This window comes from Typopeltis vanoorti, chromosome 1, assembly GCF_054136105.1.
Source record: "Typopeltis vanoorti isolate ZY-2024b chromosome 1, IOZ_Tvanoo_1.0, whole genome shotgun sequence".
Classification (NCBI taxonomy): Eukaryota; Metazoa; Arthropoda; class Arachnida; order Uropygi; family Thelyphonidae; genus Typopeltis; species Typopeltis vanoorti.
In genome coordinates, this window is record NC_143549.1 from 185,880,491 (window position 1) to 185,901,702 (window position 21,212).

The 21,212-nt window shown below is 37.3% G+C and overlaps 1 protein-coding gene across 1 annotated transcript in view; it reads left to right on the forward strand.

The window, feature by feature from the left end:
- The window catches only part of roq (RING finger and CCCH-type zinc finger domain-containing protein roquin), a 504,568-nt gene that overhangs the window by 191,681 nt on the left and 291,675 nt on the right, over window positions 1-21,212 (forward strand). Inside the window, exons 9-10 of the mRNA XM_090405434.1 lie at window positions 14,492-14,596; window positions 20,412-20,929. Of these exons, the coding sequence (XP_090261560.1) occupies window positions 14,492-14,596; window positions 20,412-20,929 (623 nt within the window). The remainder of the gene's footprint in view (window positions 1-14,491; window positions 14,597-20,411; window positions 20,930-21,212) is intronic.

Below are 21,212 nucleotides of genomic sequence, written 5' to 3' on the forward strand. Positions count from 1 at the left end.
AATACAACTAACGAAAGAACAGCTTTAAATACAACCACCACAATTTAGTGTCAATTATGTATAGAGACTCTATGATGTTCATAGTTTATTTAAGCTTCAGTGTTTTAGTGTTTTTTCTTTTCTTTTATAATGTCACCTGATGAAGGCTGTTACAAGCTGAAACTAGTTGTGTTTTTATGTTAAAACCTTTTAACTTAAATCTCAGTTCTAGTCATTCAATTCTTTATAAAAATATGTATGGTAACCGAGTTAGTGATCATTCTTTCATATATATAGTTCACACACATAAAGCCACAAAACCTATTGTATGCTAGTGCCATGTGTGTGAACAAGAGGAATAGAAGAAAAGAGGAGTCTGTTCACATTTTCCTTGAAATGCTGAGGGTTGTAATCTTTGGGGAAGACAGAGTGGGGAAGTATCCTATTCTAAAGGACAAAAGGAGATGGAATAAAAGAGGTAGCAGTGAAGCTGGTTTAGTGAGTTTTAGATGGACTGTAAAAGGGTATTGGTTAGCAGTGACTCTTGTTTTAATGATTTTGGAGGAGAGTGCAGGAATAATTAGATTGGTGGGAATATCTGAGAAGAGTAAACTGTATACTATGACACATAGTAAGCTATCAGTGAGAAAGTTGGTGATCCAGTTGCATGAAAGTATTTATAGAAGGGGCACAAGCTGAATGTCTATGAGAGGGATTGAAGTAGGTCTGTGAGAGATGAATTATTAATTATCCAGATTGTCCTCTTTTGGTTAGAATGAAGCAATCTTAGAGAGGATTTTGAGGCACCACAATAAATATGGAAGAAATATTTCATGGCTGGGTGGATTTGGGCTTTGTATAGCATTAGCAGCTGTGAAGGTGTTAAGTTGTGCCTCGTATGAAAAAAGTACATCAGTTTTTTGGTAGCTGCAGAAGCTATAGTTAAAATGTAGTTGTGCCAAGAAAGATCAGAGGTGCAGGTAAATCCAAGAAGAGAGATCTAATCATGTTCGGATATCTCAGTATTACTGAAGGTAAGGGAAGGATGTGAGTACTTTCTTGCGAGAGAGCAGACAGAAGTGAGTTTTGGTGGCATTGAAGTTTACAAGGTTGTCCTTGCTCTACTGGGATATAGTTAGGATATCTGAATTCAAGTTACTGGTCATGGAAGGTCTTGAGGATTCTAATACTTGAGCACTGCAAGGTTTGTCAAATGAAAAGGAAAAATGAAGTGTACTGTCATCATCAAAACTATTGGTAGGATTGGAAGGCTTTGAGAGGAGGTCATTTATATACAAGAGGAAGAGCCCTGTGGTACTCCTGCATTGGTGGGAATATCTGAGAAGAGTAAACTGTATACCATGACACATACTAAGCTATCAGTGAGAAAGTTGGCGATCCAGTTGCAGAGTGTGGGAGGCAGATCATAGGATGTCAGTTTGTTTAAGTAGGCCCCTCTACCAAATGCAATCATGTGCCTTTGAAATGTCAAGGGCAATCATGCGAGTTGCTCCAAATTTTTCCATGTTTTAAGTCCAGAGGTGTGTGGTGAAAGCAAGAAGTTCAGCTGTAGATCATAAGTGGCAGAATCCATACTGCTGTCACGGATTAGTTGGTATGTCTCTAGATGGTTCAAGAGTTGATTGTTGATGACCTTCTCCATAATTTTTGAGAGATCAGAAACTAGAGCAGTTGGGTGGTAATTCGTTGGTTGACTTCTAACACCTTTCTTTGGGATTGGCTGGATGTGGACCTGTTCCCATTTTGTAGAGGAGATACTAGTTGAATAGGATAGATTGAGAAGGCAATACAGGATAGGTTTTAGTTCTGGGGAAAAATTTTTTAACACAATAGATGCAATATCATCAGGACCAGATGCCTTCTTTGTATTCATTTTGTTAAGGATTCTTCGGATTTCTTTTTTGTCAGAAGACAGTGGGAGACATGAACCGTTCTTTGTAGAGTGGAGGGATCTTTGTCTAGGTCATCAGTGCAGGAATTGGAAGAGGAGTGGTGCTAGTAACTTGGTTTGTAACTTGTCTTTTGGTGAGGTAATTCAGCACCATCTGAATGTGAGAGTGATGGAAACCTGGGTGGGCAGAAGTTTTGCCCAGTGACCTTGGGAAGGAACCAGAAGGAACGACTGCCATTTCGACAGGAGGCGAGTTTGCAGCATTTGGCCTTTCAAAGTCTTACTTGGACTTGGTGATGATTCTTTTACAACTGTTGTTGGCTGCAGTATAGGCAGAGAGGGTAGCTGGGGTTTTGGGGTTCAGACAATTGTGGTAAGCAGAGGTTTTTTCTTTTACAGCATTCATGCACTTTTTGAGAAACAAGGCTTGGATGGTAGCTGAGAGTTTGGACTGGAATAAGGGATGAAAGCCTTCATTGTGGATAGATTGTGAGGATGATTTTGTTATTTGTTCTGAGCAGGTGTTTGGATCACAAGAACTGAAGCAGTGGTCGGACCATGCTAAGGTGGAATTGAAGTCATGGAGGTCCTTCTAGTTTTCACCCTTGTAATGCCAGAGGACATGAGACTGTGAACTAGTGGGTGTAGGTTGTTCTGCAGCAAAAGACACTTCTATGAGGTTGTGGTCAGCGTTTCCAAGAGGAGAACTGGTTAAGAAGAGGTCAGCTGTGTTAACAAATTGAATGTCATTGTCTGGCATTCTAGTGGGAAGATTGATGAACCAAGATTGGTCATCCTGCATGATCTGTGAAACTTGAAGGGGAGCCAATATGAGTCGTGGACACTGAAGTCCCCGACTCATATTGGATGACCTCATTATTGGGGTACTTTGAGTGCAGAAAGTTGGCTTTAGAGAGAGAAAGTTGAAGAGGTAGAGTGGTTGATGGAGTTTGGAGAGCAATAGAGGGAGCATTTGAAAAGGGCAGGTTGATTTGGTGGAGAAATTTTGAGCCTAAGCAGATCAAACAATGGAGATTCAAGGTTCAAAGTTCTGGCAGAAACCAGAACCCTTGCTCTAGTGACCAAACATGGCTGCAGCCACTTCAGGTTTATAATAAGCAAGGTGGTGGTATTTCATCTACCACCTAGTGGTTAAATTGGAACTTCCTCCAACTAGGGAAGATATGCTTTTGTGGTGGCAATTCTCAGCAGGTTTGCCACAGCCCCGTTTGTGAAAACAGGCTATACTCCTGGCAGGTGGGGATGACTTGACTGCGAGAGGCTATATATTGCACATCAACAGCCCTTTAGTAGCTCTAAAAAATATAAAGTTAAGAGCTAAATGTTTCACTCCTAGAGCAGTGAGTGATTTGAACAGTTTGCTTGTTGAAGTGATAAGTGCATCTAGTGTGAATGAATTTATGAGAAGGCATGACAACTGGTGTTGATGCATTCGTGTTCTTGATGAGTCTCCCTCTCATCAAGAGGGACTGTACTCGTCAAGGAAGCTGTATATCTAATTCCAGCCTGAAATTATACCTAATTTAAGTATTTAAAAAAAAAAAAAAAAAAAAAAAAAAAACTATAAGAAACTTTATTTCTCTAGAATTAGAGATACAAATTTTAGATCATCTTAAAATGCAGACCATAAAGTAAAATTAACAGAAAATTAGAACTGTCGTTGCTGCAGAATTTCCATAAATATGGCAGCTTGTCCCAGAGTGCCAGTAATTGAGAAAATGAGAAAAGGCATTTAGTATTTGTATTGATGATAGCAGTGGAAAACAGATCCCATTAGACAGCAATGTAATTAAAAAAAAAAAAAAAAACTGAAAATATATAACTATAAATGGAAAATCTTATTAGTTTGTCAGTAAAGGTGGGCTTGAGCAATTTAAAAATTGCTTCTCATTACATAAGAGTTGTAGAAGAAAATGCATCAAAATGGAGCTTCAAAAATCCTTGGCTCCATATCATGAAATTTGCAAATTACAAGAGATCATTACATTTACATGAAATCAAGATGCTGCAGAAGAAGTTCAGAAGGTGAAGATATTCTGCAACAGAGAAAAACAACATTCTCATTTGATTGTGCTTAGCAGCAGCAATGAAGAGTGGGGAAAAAGTGAACGAATGTACATTATTTGACACATATGTATCGGTTTGTAAGACATTTGTTCAACTATTACTATTTTCAATAAAAATTAAGTTTCCATTAGTTATAAAATGCTATATTTTTGCTAGCTTTTCGAACATAACCTGTTTTTGCACTGGCTCTTAGGTCCATATAACACGATTATATAGACCACCACAGTTTTGCGTTATGAGATTTTATAGGAACCTGACTACTAGCTTATACAAAGGTTTCCTGTTTCTAGTAGCAAGACTTATACGTTGGTTAGACATAACTGGTAATTAGTTTACGGAATTAACAACGCATATAAAGTATATTAATTAAAGGTAACTTTAATGAATATCTTCTATATTTCGACAATGTCACATTGCCATCTTCAGGAACATAAAGATATGGTATGTGCACTCAGGAACTAATACAAAGCAAATGAGGAAGGAAGCAAGAAACTAATATTGTTCCTAAAGTTCTAATGGTGCCCTCTTGCAGGCTAATTTGGTAGTCTTGGCAGTTGGGCTGAAGTTCTCATAATGAAAGTCTCCCAAATTTGGGGCGGTTTTATGCATCCAAATTTGTTGAGGTTAGGAACGTTTTTTTAGAGCTGCTGAAGATTCTTTGAATAATCTTTCGTATTTAAACTTGCTGCGATGAATTATTTTTGTTTTCTTCCAACGAATTTTATGGTGGGTATCCAAGGCATGGTCTGCCAGCCCAGAGCGGCTGTATTGGTGAAACCGGATGTAGTCTTGGTGTTCTGAAATCCTGATATTTGTTGTTCTGCCTGTTTGGCCAAAGTAGGACAATTTGCAGCTGCAAGGGACCTGGTATACACCAGGTAGGTCTAGGGGAAGTGGTTGGTCTTTGGTAGAGCAGATAAGGGATACCAACTTTTTATATGGTCTGTAACAGGAAGTAAGGTCATATTTTTTTGAGGATATTGGTTATTTTCTCAGAGGTGCCCTGGATGTAGGGGATGGTGATAGACTTGGTGTAATCTTTATTGTGGAGGAGGGGAGGGGGGTTGTGGTTTACAGGTTTTAGTATTTTTTGGATTTTTTGGGGGTTATAGCCATTGGCTAAGAAAGTGTTGAGGATGTGGTTTAGTTCAATAGTCAGGGCCTTGTCATCTGAGCAGATTAATTTTGCCCTGTTATATAGTGTTTTTATCACCCCATATTGTTGTGAGGGGTGGTGGTGGGATTGCTGGTGAATGTATCTGCCAGTGTGGGTGGGTTTTCTGTAAACAGAGAAAACCAAAGATCCATCAAGCTGGCAGGTGATTAAAGTGTCTAGGAAGGGGAGGGTGTTGTTTTCCTCTTTTTCTAAGGTGAACTGGACTCTGGGGTGTTGGTTGTTTAAGTGTGCTAGGAAGGAGTGGAGTGTGTCTGAGCCATGTGGCCAAATAGCAAACACATCATCTACATAACGAAGCCAAATAGTGGGTTTTTGTGGGGCGGAGTTTAAGGCTTTCTCTTCAAATGTCTCCATAAAGAAATTGGCCAAGGGTGGGGAAAGTGGTGAACCCATGGCTGTCCCCCTCTATCTGTTTGTAGAACTTTCCTTGCCAAACGAAATAGCCTGAGTTCATTGTGAACTGAAATAGGGCTGAGATATCAGGAGGAAACTTGGCTTGGATGAGCTCAAGGGTTTCTTTGAGTGGGACATTAGTGAATAGGGAGGAGACGTCAAAACTGACCATTATGTCAGTGTGTTGGAGTGTGAGGTTTTCTATACTGGCTTTAAAGTGGGCTGAGTTTTTTATGTGTGATGGTGTGTTGCCAGTGTAGTGTGTGAGCGTTTTGGCTAAATGTTTGGCTAATTTATATAAAGGTTTCCTGTATTGAAGTTATCTGCAAATGGATAAAAAATAAATAAATAAATAAAAATAAAAAAACTGGAACAAGTCCAGGAAAAGAAGTTATATTAAAAATTACTAGCAATTAAAAGAGAAAAATGCAAGAAAACCAAGTTATGAGTAAAAAAATACATCTTTCAAGTTCATCATAACATTTGTGAATATTAGAAGTTTGAGCCAGTCTATTTGATCTTGGCAGCCTTCATCAGAGTTTATAGAGAACAAGACGTGGCTGGCAAGAGTGCTGGCTCGGATTCTGTTATGGGATATATCTCTTTTGTGCTCTTCAGCATGGAGAAGGATAAATTTATCAGTCTGTCTGTAGTAAGGTTTTCCACAATTACAAATAATCTTGTATACTCCTGGGAACTGAAGATGGTGATGTTTTTCTTTAGATTGACTAAGGATAGAACAGAGTTTAGGAAAAGTAGAGAAACATGTTTTAATGTTGAACTTTTTTAAAATTTTAGCCAGTTTTGGGTGAGAGGGAACTAATGAAAGGCAAGGAGATGTAAGCTCTGGGGGTAGTAGAATCTTCATTAGTTAGTTGACGTTGGCAAAAAAGAAATTTCTCAATGCTTTTTAAAGTAAAACCATTATTAATTTAAACCATCAACTTCGGATTTACCAAGGAACATCTGCCTTTTACTTAGATCCATTCATCCTTTAATCCCACGATTATACGGGCTTCCTAAGATTCACAAAATCCTTATTCCCTTAAGACCTATAGTTGAAGGCATCGACTCACCGACCTTCAACTTATCTAAATATCTCGCCTCTTCCATAAAACACCTCGCAGGCAAATCCTCTTCTTACATAAAGAATTCAGCTGACTTTGTTTCTAAGATCAAAGACCACAGACTGAACAAATCAGATTTGATGGTAAGCTTCAACGTAGTATTGCTTTTCACAAATGTTCCAACCCAGGAGGTTCTCACTCTTCTCAAGAGCAAATTATCAACGAAGTTCTTCGCCTTACTTACCCACTGTGTCAACTCAGGCTACTTTAGATTCGAGGACAAGATCTTTAAACAAAACTCCGGACTAGCTATGGGTAGTCTGCTTTATAATATATTTCTCAAAGACTTGGAAGAAAAAGCGATTTGTTCGGCCACACTAAAACCTAAAATCTGGCTCCCATTATGTTGATGATGTTTTTCTTATATGGGAACATGGCCTAGATAACGTCAAAGTTTTTCTGGATCATCTAAATAACTTTCATCACAAGATCAAATTCACCTATGAGCTAGAAATTAACAATTGTCTTCCTTTTTTAGACATAAAACTTACTAGGTGCTCTGATAATATTAAAATTTCAATCTTTAGGAAGCCAACACATATGACAGATACCTTCATGCTTCCTCTCATCATTACCTTCCACAGAAATTTGGCATTATTTCCACCCTTGCACATTGGGCCAGATCCTTATTATCAGACAACATAGAACTTCAAAATGAACTTAATTTCCCCAAAGGACCTTTCTTAATAATGGTTTTACTTTAAAGAGCATTGAGAAATTTCTTTTTCGCCGTTGTCAACTAACTAATGAAGATTCTACTATCCCCCCAGAGCTTACATCTCCTTGCCTTTCATTGGTTCCCTCTCCCCCAAACTGGCTAAAATTTTAAAAATGTTCAACATCAAAACATCTTTCTCTACTTTTCCTAAACTCCGTTCTATCCTTAGTCAACCTAAAGAAAAACATCACCATCTTCAGTTCCCAGGAGTATACAAGATTATTTGTAATTGCGGAAAACCTTACTACAGACAGACTGATAAATTTATCCTTCTCCATGCTGAAGAGCACAAAAGAGATATATCCCATAACAGAATCTGAGCCAGCGCTCTTGCCAGCCACGTCTTGTTCTCTATAAACTCTGATGAAGGCCACCAACATCAAATAGATTGGGCTCAAACTTCTAATATTCACAAATGTTATGATGAACTTGAAAGATTGTATTCTTGAGTCTAAAGAAATTACCCTCGATTCAACCCACATGAATAGCAGCCTTAGCTACAGTTTACCTGATTCGCACAGCTCTGCTGTCCAGTGCTGGCATTCTTGCGATATCACACGCATGCATAAACATACAGTTGGAACTGTAGTGCAGACTCCAATTTAAACTGTACTACAGTTTCTAGTAGATCTGCTGTTGTTATTATGTAATGTTTCTGTCAGATTATTGTGTATAATTCTTTGTACTTTGACACCTGAAGAAGTTGGTTTACCAACAAAATTAGTAGTGTCCCCATTAAACCTCATTCTTTATTATTCTCTGTGTTTTAGTCATTTAAATTAAATTAATAAACATGTCGTTTAACTGAGTAAATCTGAATACGAATATATATATATATATATATATATATATATATATATATTGATATATGGCGCTAGCGTCGCCGTAGCGTGCGGCGGTGAATTTGAGCTGTGTAGAAGAAAGTGATTTTTAATTGATGAATGGTCCATTTTTTTTCCCGTTTTTCTACGTTTTTGAGTGCTAAATCTTTTCTCTGAATACGAGTGTACTTCAGTGGTTGTTTTTTGGAAGTTAGTTGCTGTCGCGATATAATATATTTTGGTTACCTTCGGAATCGAATGCATAACGGTGGAAGACAAAACGAAGCTAAGTTTTCATTACTGTATTTAGTTATATTTCATTTTATTTAGTGTACTTAAATGTTTTGTTTTGCTTGTACTTTTTTTTCTATTTATTTAACGAAATTTATTAATTGAATAATTAACGATTACGCTACTTGGCAGTAAGGAATGATGATGGATTCACCAGCAGTCGCAAATGGCGTATCGCCAAGTCCTCCGCCATTTAAGAACTCAATTATTAGCAATATCATAAGGGACTTTGTGGCATGCAGTACTTGCGGCATGTATGCGTCTCGGGAATTAGATATGTGGCTTGTGAAAGAGAGCAGAGAGCGTATATGCGCAAAATGCAGGAAGTTGGAGGAAATAAGTGCATTAGAAATATCGATATCTGACTTTGTTGCTCCAGGAACGGGGAAATGAATGTAGGAAGACAAGTAGCACGATAGGAGAGAATGAAAAAAAGATATATATGAATGAGAAAATAATAGTTGATAGTGTGGAAGGTGTGAGTGACTGTGAAAGTTTAGGAGATGGTTTTGTTTGGGAGAGTGAATTTAGATTAAGAGTGACTGACCTGCAGAGGGAGATAGATGGGTTGAAAGAGGAGGTGGAATGTCTTGTGAATGAGAGCAGAAGTATGAAAGATAAGATTAGGAGAATGGAAGAGATAAATGCAAGGAGAATCAGAGTAGGAGAGAGAGAATTTAGGGAGTATGAGTGAGAGGTATGGGGGTGCTAGAAGAGGAGAGAATGGAAACAGTAGAAGAGAGGGAATGAGAGAGAGGTATGGGAATGCTAGCAGACGAGAGGATGGAAACAGTAGACGAGACAGAATGAGAGAGAGAGAGATATGGAAGTGCTAGAAGAGGAGAGAATGGAAACGGTAGGAGAGATAGAATGTGAGAGAGGTATGGGAATGCTAGAAGATGAGAGGATGGAAACAGTAGGAGAGACAGAATGAGAGAGGGATATGGAAGTGCTAGAAGTGGAGAAAATGGAAACAGTAGGAGAGAAGGAATGAGAGAGATGTATGGGAATGCTAGAAGATGAGAGGATGGAAACAGTAGGAGAGACAGAATGAGAGAGGGATATGGAAGTGCTAGAAGTGGAGAAAATGGAAACAGTAGGAGAGAAGGAATGAGAGAGATGTATGGGAGTGCTAGAAGAGGAGAGAATGGAAACAATAGGAGAGAGAGAGAGAGGTGTGTGAATGCTAGAAGAGAGAATAACAGTAGAGGAGAGGGAATGAGAGAGACCCATGGGAATGAAAGAAGAGGAGAGAATGGAAACAATAGGAGAGAGGGAATGGTAAGAGGTATAATGTATGACGACTCAATGATCCGTGGTGTTCAAGATAGGATGCGTGAGGAGTATTTGCCAGGAGGAACAATAGAATGGTTGGCTATGGCAATTAAGAGAGGTGAAAGGGTGGTTGAGATGATTGTGATGGTAGGAACGAATGACTCGAGTGGTAATGTAAGTTGGGCAGTGAGAGATATGAGGTTTTTGCTTGAGACTGTACGGAAGAAGACAGAGAGAGGAAAAATAGTGTGTGTGTTGTCTAGGTATGATAATGATGAGCTGAGCAGAAGAGCAGTGATATTAAATGGCATAATAGCAAGAATGTGTGACAAGAGAGGACTGGTATATGTGGATGCTTGGAGTGCGTTTGAGGAAAGAGAGGAATTGTATGCGAGAGACCGTTTACATTTGAATGAGGAAGGACGTAGGCATCTGGAGAAATTGCTGTTTTGAAAGAGTCAGTGTTTCCCAGGGAGGATGATAGCAGGGGGTGGCCTCTTGTGGGAATGGATACTTGGGAGAAGGGAGACGATGTCAGGTAACACTGAGCCCAGTGGAGTCTAGAAGGGATAATGCTGGGTATAGAAACAATGGCATTTATATGCTTTATACTAATGCCAGAAGTATCCGGAATAAGGGAGAGGAATTGGTGGCACAGATAGCATCAGCCTGGCCAAAAATTATTGGGATCACTGAGACATGGTTGACAGAAGGGGATATAATAACAGGAATAGAAGTCGCTGGGTATAGTATTTTTCGTCAGGATAGGAGGGGAAAGCGTGGTGGTGGGGTACTGCTTATGATAAGTGATGACCTATGTCCTCTAAGAGTGGAGGCTTTGGAAGGAAGTGAGACAAATGATTTTGAGAGCATATGGTGTGAGGTAGAGGTAGGCAAGACAGGATATTTAGTGGGGTGTTGCTACAGACCCAGGAGATGTTTAGGCAGCTGAGTTTGGCAAGTGCAAGAAGAATGATTGTTATGGGAGATTTTAACTACAGTAGAATAAATTGGAGAGCGGAAGATGCATGTAGCAATAGTGGAATGGAATTTCTAGAATTCTTGAGGGACAAATGTCTTACGCAACATGTAACAGAGGGAACAAGAGGTTCAAGAGTTTTAGATTTGGTTATAGCATCAGAAGAGTTGATAATAACTGAGATGACATCTCTTCCACCAGTTGGAGAGAGTGACCATATGGTTTTGATTTGGAAAATGAATAGACATGCAGGAGTATCAAAGAGATGGGAACTTATGTGGAATTATAATGCAGGTGATTATAATAGTCTTAGACGTCAACTTCGGGAAGTTTTATGGAGGGAGGAATTGGAAGGCCGGGATGTCGTTAGTGCGTGGGAAATTGTGAAAGAATATTTGTTAGCAGCAATGGTAAGTTGTATACCACGAGTGAAGAAGAGGACACAATTTGGAGTAAAGTGGATGACAAACAATATTAAATAGGAACTGCATGTGATGAAGAAGCTATGGAAGAGATATAATGAGACAGGTGAAGAGCAGATGCATGAAGAATATAAGATACAGGCCAGGAGAGTGACTAGTTTGGTAAACAAGGCAAAATTGGAATATGAGAAGAGATTGGCTTTAAGATCCAATGAAAATCCTAGGGAATTTTTTAGCTATGTGGGCCAGTAGGAGGAGAAATGACTGTGGAAGAATGATATTGTGGGATAAAAATGGGAATAGAGTGACTGATGCAAGGACATAGTGGAATTGTTCAATGACCACTTTATTGGAGTATTTCATCCTGGAAGAGTCAGTTTTAATGCTAGAGGGATAGGGCAGGTTTAGAGGTACAGGAGGAGAGTGTGTTTCAGATACTGAGAACTCTGGATGTCAATAAAGCTTTTGGACTGGATGGTATTTCACCACGAGTTTTGAGAGAATGTGCTGGGGAACTGACAGTGCCTTTAACCTGGCTTTTCAATGAAAGTCTGGCTTCCGCAAAGGTGCCCAGGGAATGGAAGGAAGGTAAGATAGTGCCATTGCATAAGGGTGGAACAGACTGGAAGTGTTTAATTATAGACCAGTCTGTGTGTCATCAGTAATTGTTAAGATCTTGGAGAAAGTAGTGAGGGACCATATAAAGCACTGGGCAGATGAGGGTAATGTTATCTGTGAGAGTCAACATGGATTTGTGAAAGGGCGCTCTTGTTTTAGCAATATGCTGGCCTTTTATAATAAAGTTACAAGAACATTGGATGAGGGAAAGGCATATACTGCAATTTTCTTAGACTTAACAAAGGCATTTGACAGGGTGCCACATGATAGGCTGATATTTAAGTTGCAACACATGGGTCTGGATGTCAGATTGGTCAACTGGATTCAGGATTGGCTGTCTGATAGGTATCAGAGAGTTGTGTATGGTGGAGCAGTTTCAAGGAGACAGAAGGTTACAAGTGGGGTCCCACAGGGCTCAGTACTAGGACCTGTATTGTTTAACCTGTATATTAATGACATTGCCAGTGGATTGCAAGGGGATATTCAGTTGTTTGCAGATGATGTGAAGCTGGATAGGATTATTAGTAATAGTGCAGATGTGGTAGCCCTGCAAGAGGATTTGAATAAGCTAGATAGATGGGCAAATGAATGGAGGTGTCAGTTTAATGCAGCAAAATGTAAGGTCTTGAGGTTTGGGAAACATCAATGGGATGCTGCATACTCTATGGGAGGAGTTATACTGGAGGATGTTGGGGAGACAAGAGATCTGGGGTTGATGATTGATAGAAACCTGAAGTTTAGGGGACATATTGCAAAGGTGGTGAAGGTAACACAGAGGATTGCTCCAATTATGAGAAGGACACTGACCTGCAGAGATAAGAGTGTTATCATTCCATTGTATAAGTCTCTGATCAGACCACACTTGGATTATTGTTCTCAGATTTGGTCCCCCAGGATTTGAAGATGATAAATTAACTGTGGAAAAGATACAAAGACGGATGACAAAGTTGGTCTCAGGACTGTACAAGGATAGTTATGAGAATCGGCTGAGGGAATGTGGACTGCAGAGTTTGGCGGATAGAATAAGGAGAGGTGATATGATTGAGATTTTTAAACTGTTGAGAGGTGGTTACAGGGTTGACACTGGGGAGTTCTTTCACTTGGTTGAACAGCGGGAAGGAGTGATGACAAGAGGCCATCCCTGGAAGTTACGAAAGGAAACTGTGAGCAAGAGGGTGAGGAGTGGTTTCTTTGCATGGAGGGTGGTTGAGTCGTGGGATGCATTGCCTGATAGAGTGGTGAGGGCGAGAACGGTCAATGAGTTTAAGGAGTGGTATGATAGATTTTGTGTTTCTTAGGGGGAACCTCCCCTTGATGAGTCTTGACAGACTTTGTTCTTAGGAAGGACCTCCCACAATGAGTCTTTTGACTCCATGGAGGCCTGAATAATAATAATATATATATATATATGTGTGTGTGTGTGTGTGTGTGTGTGTGTGTGTGTGTGTGTGTGTTAAAGATACCAAGCTATTTTAAACCTGGTTTTACTCCATTTCCCAAGTAAGCAAACAGACAAACAAGTCAAGTTTGCACCTGCACGTATTGGAAGTCTAGCTGACCCTCAAAGTAGTGCAAGACCAAGGCAACTCTTGGTAAAAGTAGAATAAGCTCTGATCACTAATCTTAATATTTACCCTTAATGCAAAACACATCTCCTCCAGGAGATGTGCTTTGAATAGAACTTCAACACGGATAGAACTTCAACATGGACTGTAGCTACAGTTCAAAGCTAACTGATTTTATAATAGTCGTTTTATAGTGATACGATGTTTCTTATATTGTTTACTTGCTTTCTATGTTCCCACGCCTGAAGAAGTCGGACAATCCAATGAAACATGTTGCGTTTTGAATAAATTTAATTGTTATTCTAGTCTCGGTTATAGTCAGTATATATAAATATGAACATATATATATATATATATATATATATATATATATATATATATATATATATATATATATATATATATATATATATAAATAAACTATTAAACATTTCCACATGTTAGGACTGGCAGTAGTATACAGTTGTCATATATTTTTCTTTTAAGGCATATTTGGGATATCTGTTCTCCAATGTGTACAAATGCTATCCAACCAAGTTGAATTTTATGTATAATTTCTTCTTCACAGCCTCTCTCTCTCTACTGATCTTTTTCCTAGCTATAGAGAGGAGGCTACTATATCAGTTTTCCAGTGTTCAGTGTGTACTAGTTTTTTGGTTATGTATTTATTATGCATTATACATAAATTATTTGAATAAAGCAAGTTTTAATAGCTAAACATGCAGACTATAAATTTTGCAATTTGTAAACTGCATGTTTTTATTCATAAATGTGTTTTTCCAAACCACTTCTTTCCAGTCAGTGAGTGACTTTTTTTTTCTAAAGGTTGCCTGTGAACACTTCATCAGCTATCAAAGAGATTGGATTTGAAGCTGTGGAATATCTTATTACAGACTAGACTCAGACTTAGTCATTTCCTAATTTTTTTTTCCTGAGGAAAATCACAAGTTAGTGCAGATGTGAGAAAATGGTTCAGAAACCAACTTGAAGTTTATTATGATGACCTTGGAAAAAATTATGCTGTGGTGAAGAAAATGTATTGGAACAGATTATGTTATGAAATAGTACATGAAAATAAGCAGATTTCATAATACCCTTTTAAGTTTTATTTCTCTGATCTTTTCAGTTAGGAACTATCACAATGGAGGTGTTACTTTCACAGTGCTTCTTGCATCTTGGACTACTTTACAGTATGAAGGCTCTCACTTCAGCAAGGATTATTTTATTTGGAGTAAGTTTGAATTAGGAGAGCAGAAATAGTAATCAGACAATAGAGAAAAAAAAAAGCATAAAAATCACAGTGGTCATTCCAATTTGTACTGTTGTCGTATCATTAGACATAAGGCTGAGATTTAATGGATGAAATATGATCTTTAGAAAGGAAATGCAGATAAGGTTATGATTCAAATTACAAAGTGTGAGAAGCTGATATGCTCAGTATATTTAGAAGTAGAATGGTTATGAATAGGTCCAGTTGTTGGCAAAATGATGAGGATTTTCACATGATCAAGTTGATATGCGAACAATTTTTGTTAGATTATTATTATTAACAGCAAATAGTTTAACATCTTGATATATGGAATTAGAGGAGGGAAGCTAGTTTAAATTATAATCAGAAGTCTCCAAAGAAAATGATCTCACTGTTTGATTTTCTATAATCTAATTATCCAATTATATAATTATCTAATTGGATAATTAGATAATTATCTAATATCTAATTGGATATTATCTAATATCTAATTATCTAATTAGATATTTAGATCTAATTATCCAGTCAATCTAATTATCCAGATAAATAACTGAAGTGGTTATTGAAGTTAGGAGAGCGGTAAACAGTAAATTAAAGTAAGGTGTGGCAAGGGAATTTGGAAACCAGAGTAGATCATGAAGAAGGAATTCAAAGTTTAGCAACCTTTTCAGATATACCAAATCCACATTATAGAAGGAAGGAAGGAACTATGCAGGATAGAGCTTGAATAGTTCAACTAGACATTACTTGTTTAATATGCTGGTTGAGCTTCTCTGAGGAATAACAGATTAATTTTCAAGTTATATATTAGTGGTGGAGCACCATCATTAATGTTCATGTTGAGACCATGAATGTTGGTGAAATCAGTGTGAAATGTTGAATGCTGTTTCACTAAAATAATGTTTTCTTAAATATAAATTGCAGCAGTCTTCCATTAGTTTAGAACTTTTGTCTCCCACTTATAACCTTTTCAACCTTTACTTTATAAACTTCACTTAATTTCTTCTTACTCTTCTCCACGAGGATAAGTAGCTGCAAAAATCCAAGGTTTTTTTCCCCCTTATATGAATAGCTTCTTATACCAGTTAATAATCTTTTTTTTCCCCTCTTTCTTTTTTTATAGATACCAAATATGCAATACCTACACTGAATTTTTGAAAATATACAAAAAATTGTATAGCTAGAGATTTTAGTCTTTGAGGTAAATGATGTGAAAGGCTGTCCAAAGAGGAAGATGGTAGATGGTAAAGGTAGATGGAATGAATGAGGACTTGGAGGAATTTGTTAGTAGGCTTGATATGTTACAGTAAATATTTCACCAGCAGTTCCTCATGTTCTTATAGTAATAAAGGAAAGTTAATGACTGATGGTCATTTCGGTGGCGAATTGCTTGTGAAAGTATAGAAGAAAGCATAAGGCACAAACTTTAATATCTATAATAAAGTGAGTGGAGGGGGGGGGTATTAACTTAATTGGCCCTTTGTTGGATGAAGTCGGTAGTTTTCTGATAACCTACTACACATGCGATTTCCACCGAGGTTAAGTAAATTTAAGATTGATATGGTATTTATTGATTTTCAGGTGAAAAGTTTGCATTTGAAAGGTTGGGTCTTAATTTTTTTTTTTTTTTGAGACTGACAAAAGCAAATTAAATATAGAAATAGACAACAGAATTATCAAAGTAATTTATATGAAATAGGAGAGAAATTATTCAAATCACTAAATTAGTAGTATACAAGCTAGTGTTCAAACTAACTTTAAATTATGGACCCAAGAGCTAGGTTAGAATTAAAACACTTCATCAAAAAGCTCTAGAAATTATTGTTATTGCTGCATGGGCACCTCCAAGGATCCTAAAACTCATCGTCACTTATCATAAGCAGTACTCCACCACCACGCTTTCCCTTCCTATCGTACCAAAAGTTGCTGTACCCTGCTACTTCTATTCCTGTTATTATATCCTCTTCTGTCAACCACGTCTCAGTGATCCCAATAATCTTTGCCCAGGCTGATACTTCAACGCCACCAATTCCTCTCCTTTATTCCAGATAGTCCTGACATTAGTATAAAGCATAAAAATGCCAGTGTTTCTATACTTAGCATTATCCCCTCTCGACTATTGGGCTCAGCGTTACCTGATGTTGTCCCCCTTCTCCCTAGCACCTATTCCCACAAGAGGCCACCCCTGCTACCATTCATCCTAGGTATTCTAGTTTCCCTGCATTGACACACCGACTCTTTCAGAAAACAGCAATCTCTCTCCAGATGCTTACGTCCTTCTTCATTCAAATGCAAGTGGTCTCTTGCATACAATTCCTTTCTGTCTTGAAACACCCTCCAAGCATCCACATAGTTTAATCCTCTCTTCTGACACATTCTAGCTATTATGTTATTCAATATTTCTGCTCAACTTTTCACTATCATACCTAGGCAACACACACTATCTTTCCTCTCTGTATTTTCTTTTGTACAACCTCAAGCAATAATCTCATATCTCTCGTTGCCCAATTTACATTGCCTCTCAAGTCATTCATTCCTACCATCACAATCATCTCGCCCACCCTTTCAGCCCTCTTAATTGCCATAGCCACTTTTCTATCGTTCCTCCAGGCAAACACTCCTCACGCATCCTATCTTGCACATCATGGATCATTAAGTCCTCATACATCACACCTCTTGCTTCCCTGTTCCTCGATTGCTCACCTGCATCCCTCACTCTCTCGCCTCTAACACTTTCTCTCTGTGTTCCTCTACTTACCTGCCTGACATCACTCTATCCCTGGTTCCAGCACTTCCTCGCATTTTTTTCATTCCCTCTCTCCTCTTCTATCATTCACATAACTCTCTCTCATTCCCTCTTTTCTACTGTTCCTATTCTCTCCTCTTCTACCATTCCCATAACTTTCTCTCATTCCCTCTCTTCTACTGTTCCTATTCTCTCCTCTTCTACCATATTCCACTATTCTCGCCCCTCTTATACCACTCATCTCTCTACGTGGAGAATCTCCCTCCTCTAACTCAACAAGGTCAGTTATAATTATCTCTAACTCACCAAGTTCCTCCAATTGCCTGCATTTTGCGCATATACGTATTTCCTCTTCTCACACCTGCCACATATGCAACCTCCAGGACGCATACATTTCACAAGTCCTGTATGCCACAAAATTCCTTATTATGTCATGCAAAATTGAGTCCTTAAATGAGGGAGAACTTAGTGATATTCCATTTGAAATTGGAGCTGCCGCCATTATTCAAAATAGTGTCGAGGAACTATTACAACTAAACGCTATAATAAGTATAAGTGAGTATAACTATATAAGTATAAGTTAACTATAAGTATAAAACATATTTAAGTATTATATACTAAATGTAATACTTAAATTTAGTATATATATACCAAATATCTAAATAATGAAACTTATGTTATCTTCTTCTCTTCCACCGCAAAACTGATCCTGATTCTGACCCTGCCTTCTCGGTAACCAAAAATACACAACATAGAGACAGCAACTAACTCCAAAAACAACCACTGAAGGACGCTTGTATTACAGAAAAAGAACATAGCACAAATCTCAACAGAAGATCATACTATTCACCGATTAAAAAAGCCAATTATGTTTAATTTATATGAAAAATTACATATGAAAATAGATAAGAGAATTAGCTGGTATGGTAGGAAGGCAGTTGAATAAATTTATATGGAATGAAAGAAAAATTAGTCTAAAACTAGCTCTATGAAAGATGGTGTTCAAGCCCAGTTTTAACTTATGGATCTGAGAGTTGAGTTAGAAATAAAGCACTTGATCAAGATTACTGACAGCAGATATGAAAGTTCTGAGAAAAATTATTAGTGGTGTGGTGAATTTGGCATCAGTGGCAAAATCATATTAAAAATGAAGATATTAGGGAGGATCTTAACATTGTCAACATTCAAGATTGTGTGAACAGAGCTAATTTAAGGTGGTATGGTCACTTGAGAGAGAGAATAGGAAAGGCTAGCAAAACAGGTGTTTTATTCAAGATGGCAGTGAACAGAACCAGAAGAAGACCATGCATGATCTTGGTGAATTGATTATCAGAAGGTCCCTAAATGACTGAATTATTAGATATATGACAATATTGGAGTGTTTAGAAACAATAGACTAATTTGGAGGAAAATTGTTGTTAAGAGATTAGACATCATTCAAATTTAATCATACCTTCCCCCCCCCCCCTTCGAGTGTGTATATATATATATGTTACAATTAAAGTGATAAATCCGAGTATTATTAATAATTACCGGTTAAAGTGAATAATTTACGAGAATTAATCACGTTAACCGGTTAAAGTGAATAATTCCTAGAGGAGTCCGGTAAATGTAATAAAAACGTGTTTATAAATTTTATATATAGGTTTCCATTCTCAATAGAAATTATAACAGCTTAGGTTAGTTTATAATGAAAAAAGTAAGGAAAATACTTCTTTTGCACTCAATGGAATCAGAAATCATTATAAACTAACCTAACCTAACCTTTATCGGTTGGAAATTATTATAAACTAGCCTAACCTTTATTGGTTAGGTTAGTTTATAATGAAAAAAGTAAGGAAAGTACTTCTGTTGCACCCAATGAAATCAGAAATCATTATAAACTAATCTAACGTAAAGTAACCTAAACTAACCTGGATGTTACATGTCGAACCAGAGTGTAGTTGTAGTTAGTGGTGGGCAGATTAATGGGGATGAAAGATAAACATTGTTGTGGACCGAGCTTAATGATTGAGATAAATGGGGATGACAAATAAAAGTTGTTGTGGGCAGATGAATGGGGATAATAGATAAATGTTGTTGCTGTACCTCTTTCCTCATCAGTGGAGAAAAACACTGATCAGTTCCTCTCTGATTTATCTATTATCTTCATTCATCTGCCCACAACAACTTTTATTTGTTATCCCCATTTATCTGCCCGCAATCATTAAGCCCGGACAACAACAACATTTATCTTTTATCCCCATTAATCTGCCCACGACAAACTACAACTGCACTCTGGTTCGACATGCGACATCCAGGTTAGGTTTGGTTAATTTATAATGATTTCTGATTTCATTGAGTGTTAAAGAAGTACTTTCCTTACTTTTTTCATTATAAACTAACCTAAGCTGTTATAATTTCTATGAGAATGAAAACCTATATATAAGACCTATAAACATGTTTTTATTACATTTACCGGACTCCTCTAGGAATTATTCATTTTAACCAGTTAAAGTGATTAATTCTAATTATTCACTTTAATCGGTAATTATAAATAATAACCGTATTTATCACTTTAACCGTCACATATATATATCAGGAAATTGATGATTATTTGCTGAATTTAACATAAAACCTTCAGTTCAGTAATGAATGTCATTGATAAAAATTACAATGAAAGTCCTCTTATTTACTGCAACACATTCAGAAATTTGATTATTCATTAAATAGTTTTCTTCCTTCTTTCTCTATCCCTCTAACTGCTTCAGTCCTATTTATTCAGTTGCTGCTAAATTTTTCAGTTTGTATACAATAAAATGGTGTGATAATTTTTAAAAAATGAACACTGGTTTCTGTCACACAAACACATAAAAGGTAGGAAAATGTTTTTTTTATGTTGGAACTGACCTGTTATTATAACATGTACATATATTTAAAATATTAATATGAAACTAATAAGTAGCTGACTTTTTAACTCTTTTAAGCTGTTCTTATATGTCAACAAATGACTTTTCATCTTTTTATATGAATATCATTTTTCTTTTCCTCCTTTCCTTCTCTCCAATTTAGGTTGTGCATCATCAAGACAATTATCTGTTGGTTCAAGTCAAGCAATATTGCACAGTAATTCTCATTTAACAAGGAATACATCTCAAATAACCCTCTCTGGTATTCCTACTGTTATCCAGAACACATCCCTTAATCCGGACAGTCCCGCTTTTCAACCTTTATCAGCAACAGCTTCAGCACAGCTTTTGGCTCAGCAATCCACTTATCATCCACTTGCTTCTACATCACTTTTACATCCAGATGTTTATTCCAGTACTTCTGCTTCAACTACTCCAATTTTAGGTGTGATCCCTGCTGCCATTGTGCCTCCAACACAGCTGAATGCAGGCTGTTCAGCTCTTCCAAAGCCTGGCAATGTGAGAATGTCCCTGACTTCAACAGTTCAAGATGCTATTTATAGCGGTACTGCACCTGCAGTTTCTTCATTCACACTAATGGCAAATACAGGTCCAGTACGTGATCATCATACCCTTCCTTCATCAGTGTCATTAAAATTTTCAAGGAATCAAGTTATGCAGGTATTTACTGGTTTATACAGGTTTTCCATATCTATAAATAAACTAAAAATAAAGACTTCATTACCTTGTTTATTTTCACATATAATTTGCTGTCTTGACTAAAAATTGCGCCTAATTAGTAAAACTGTGGAACTAATTCTTTGGGTTTGCTACTGAACCTAAAATATTAGTTCTGCAGTTAATATTTTCTATTTTCTTGCCTAATGAATTGTTCTGTATAGATTATAAATAAGATTAGCGATCGAATACTCTCTTGCCTTATTTAGACCATCTTTCTTTCAGT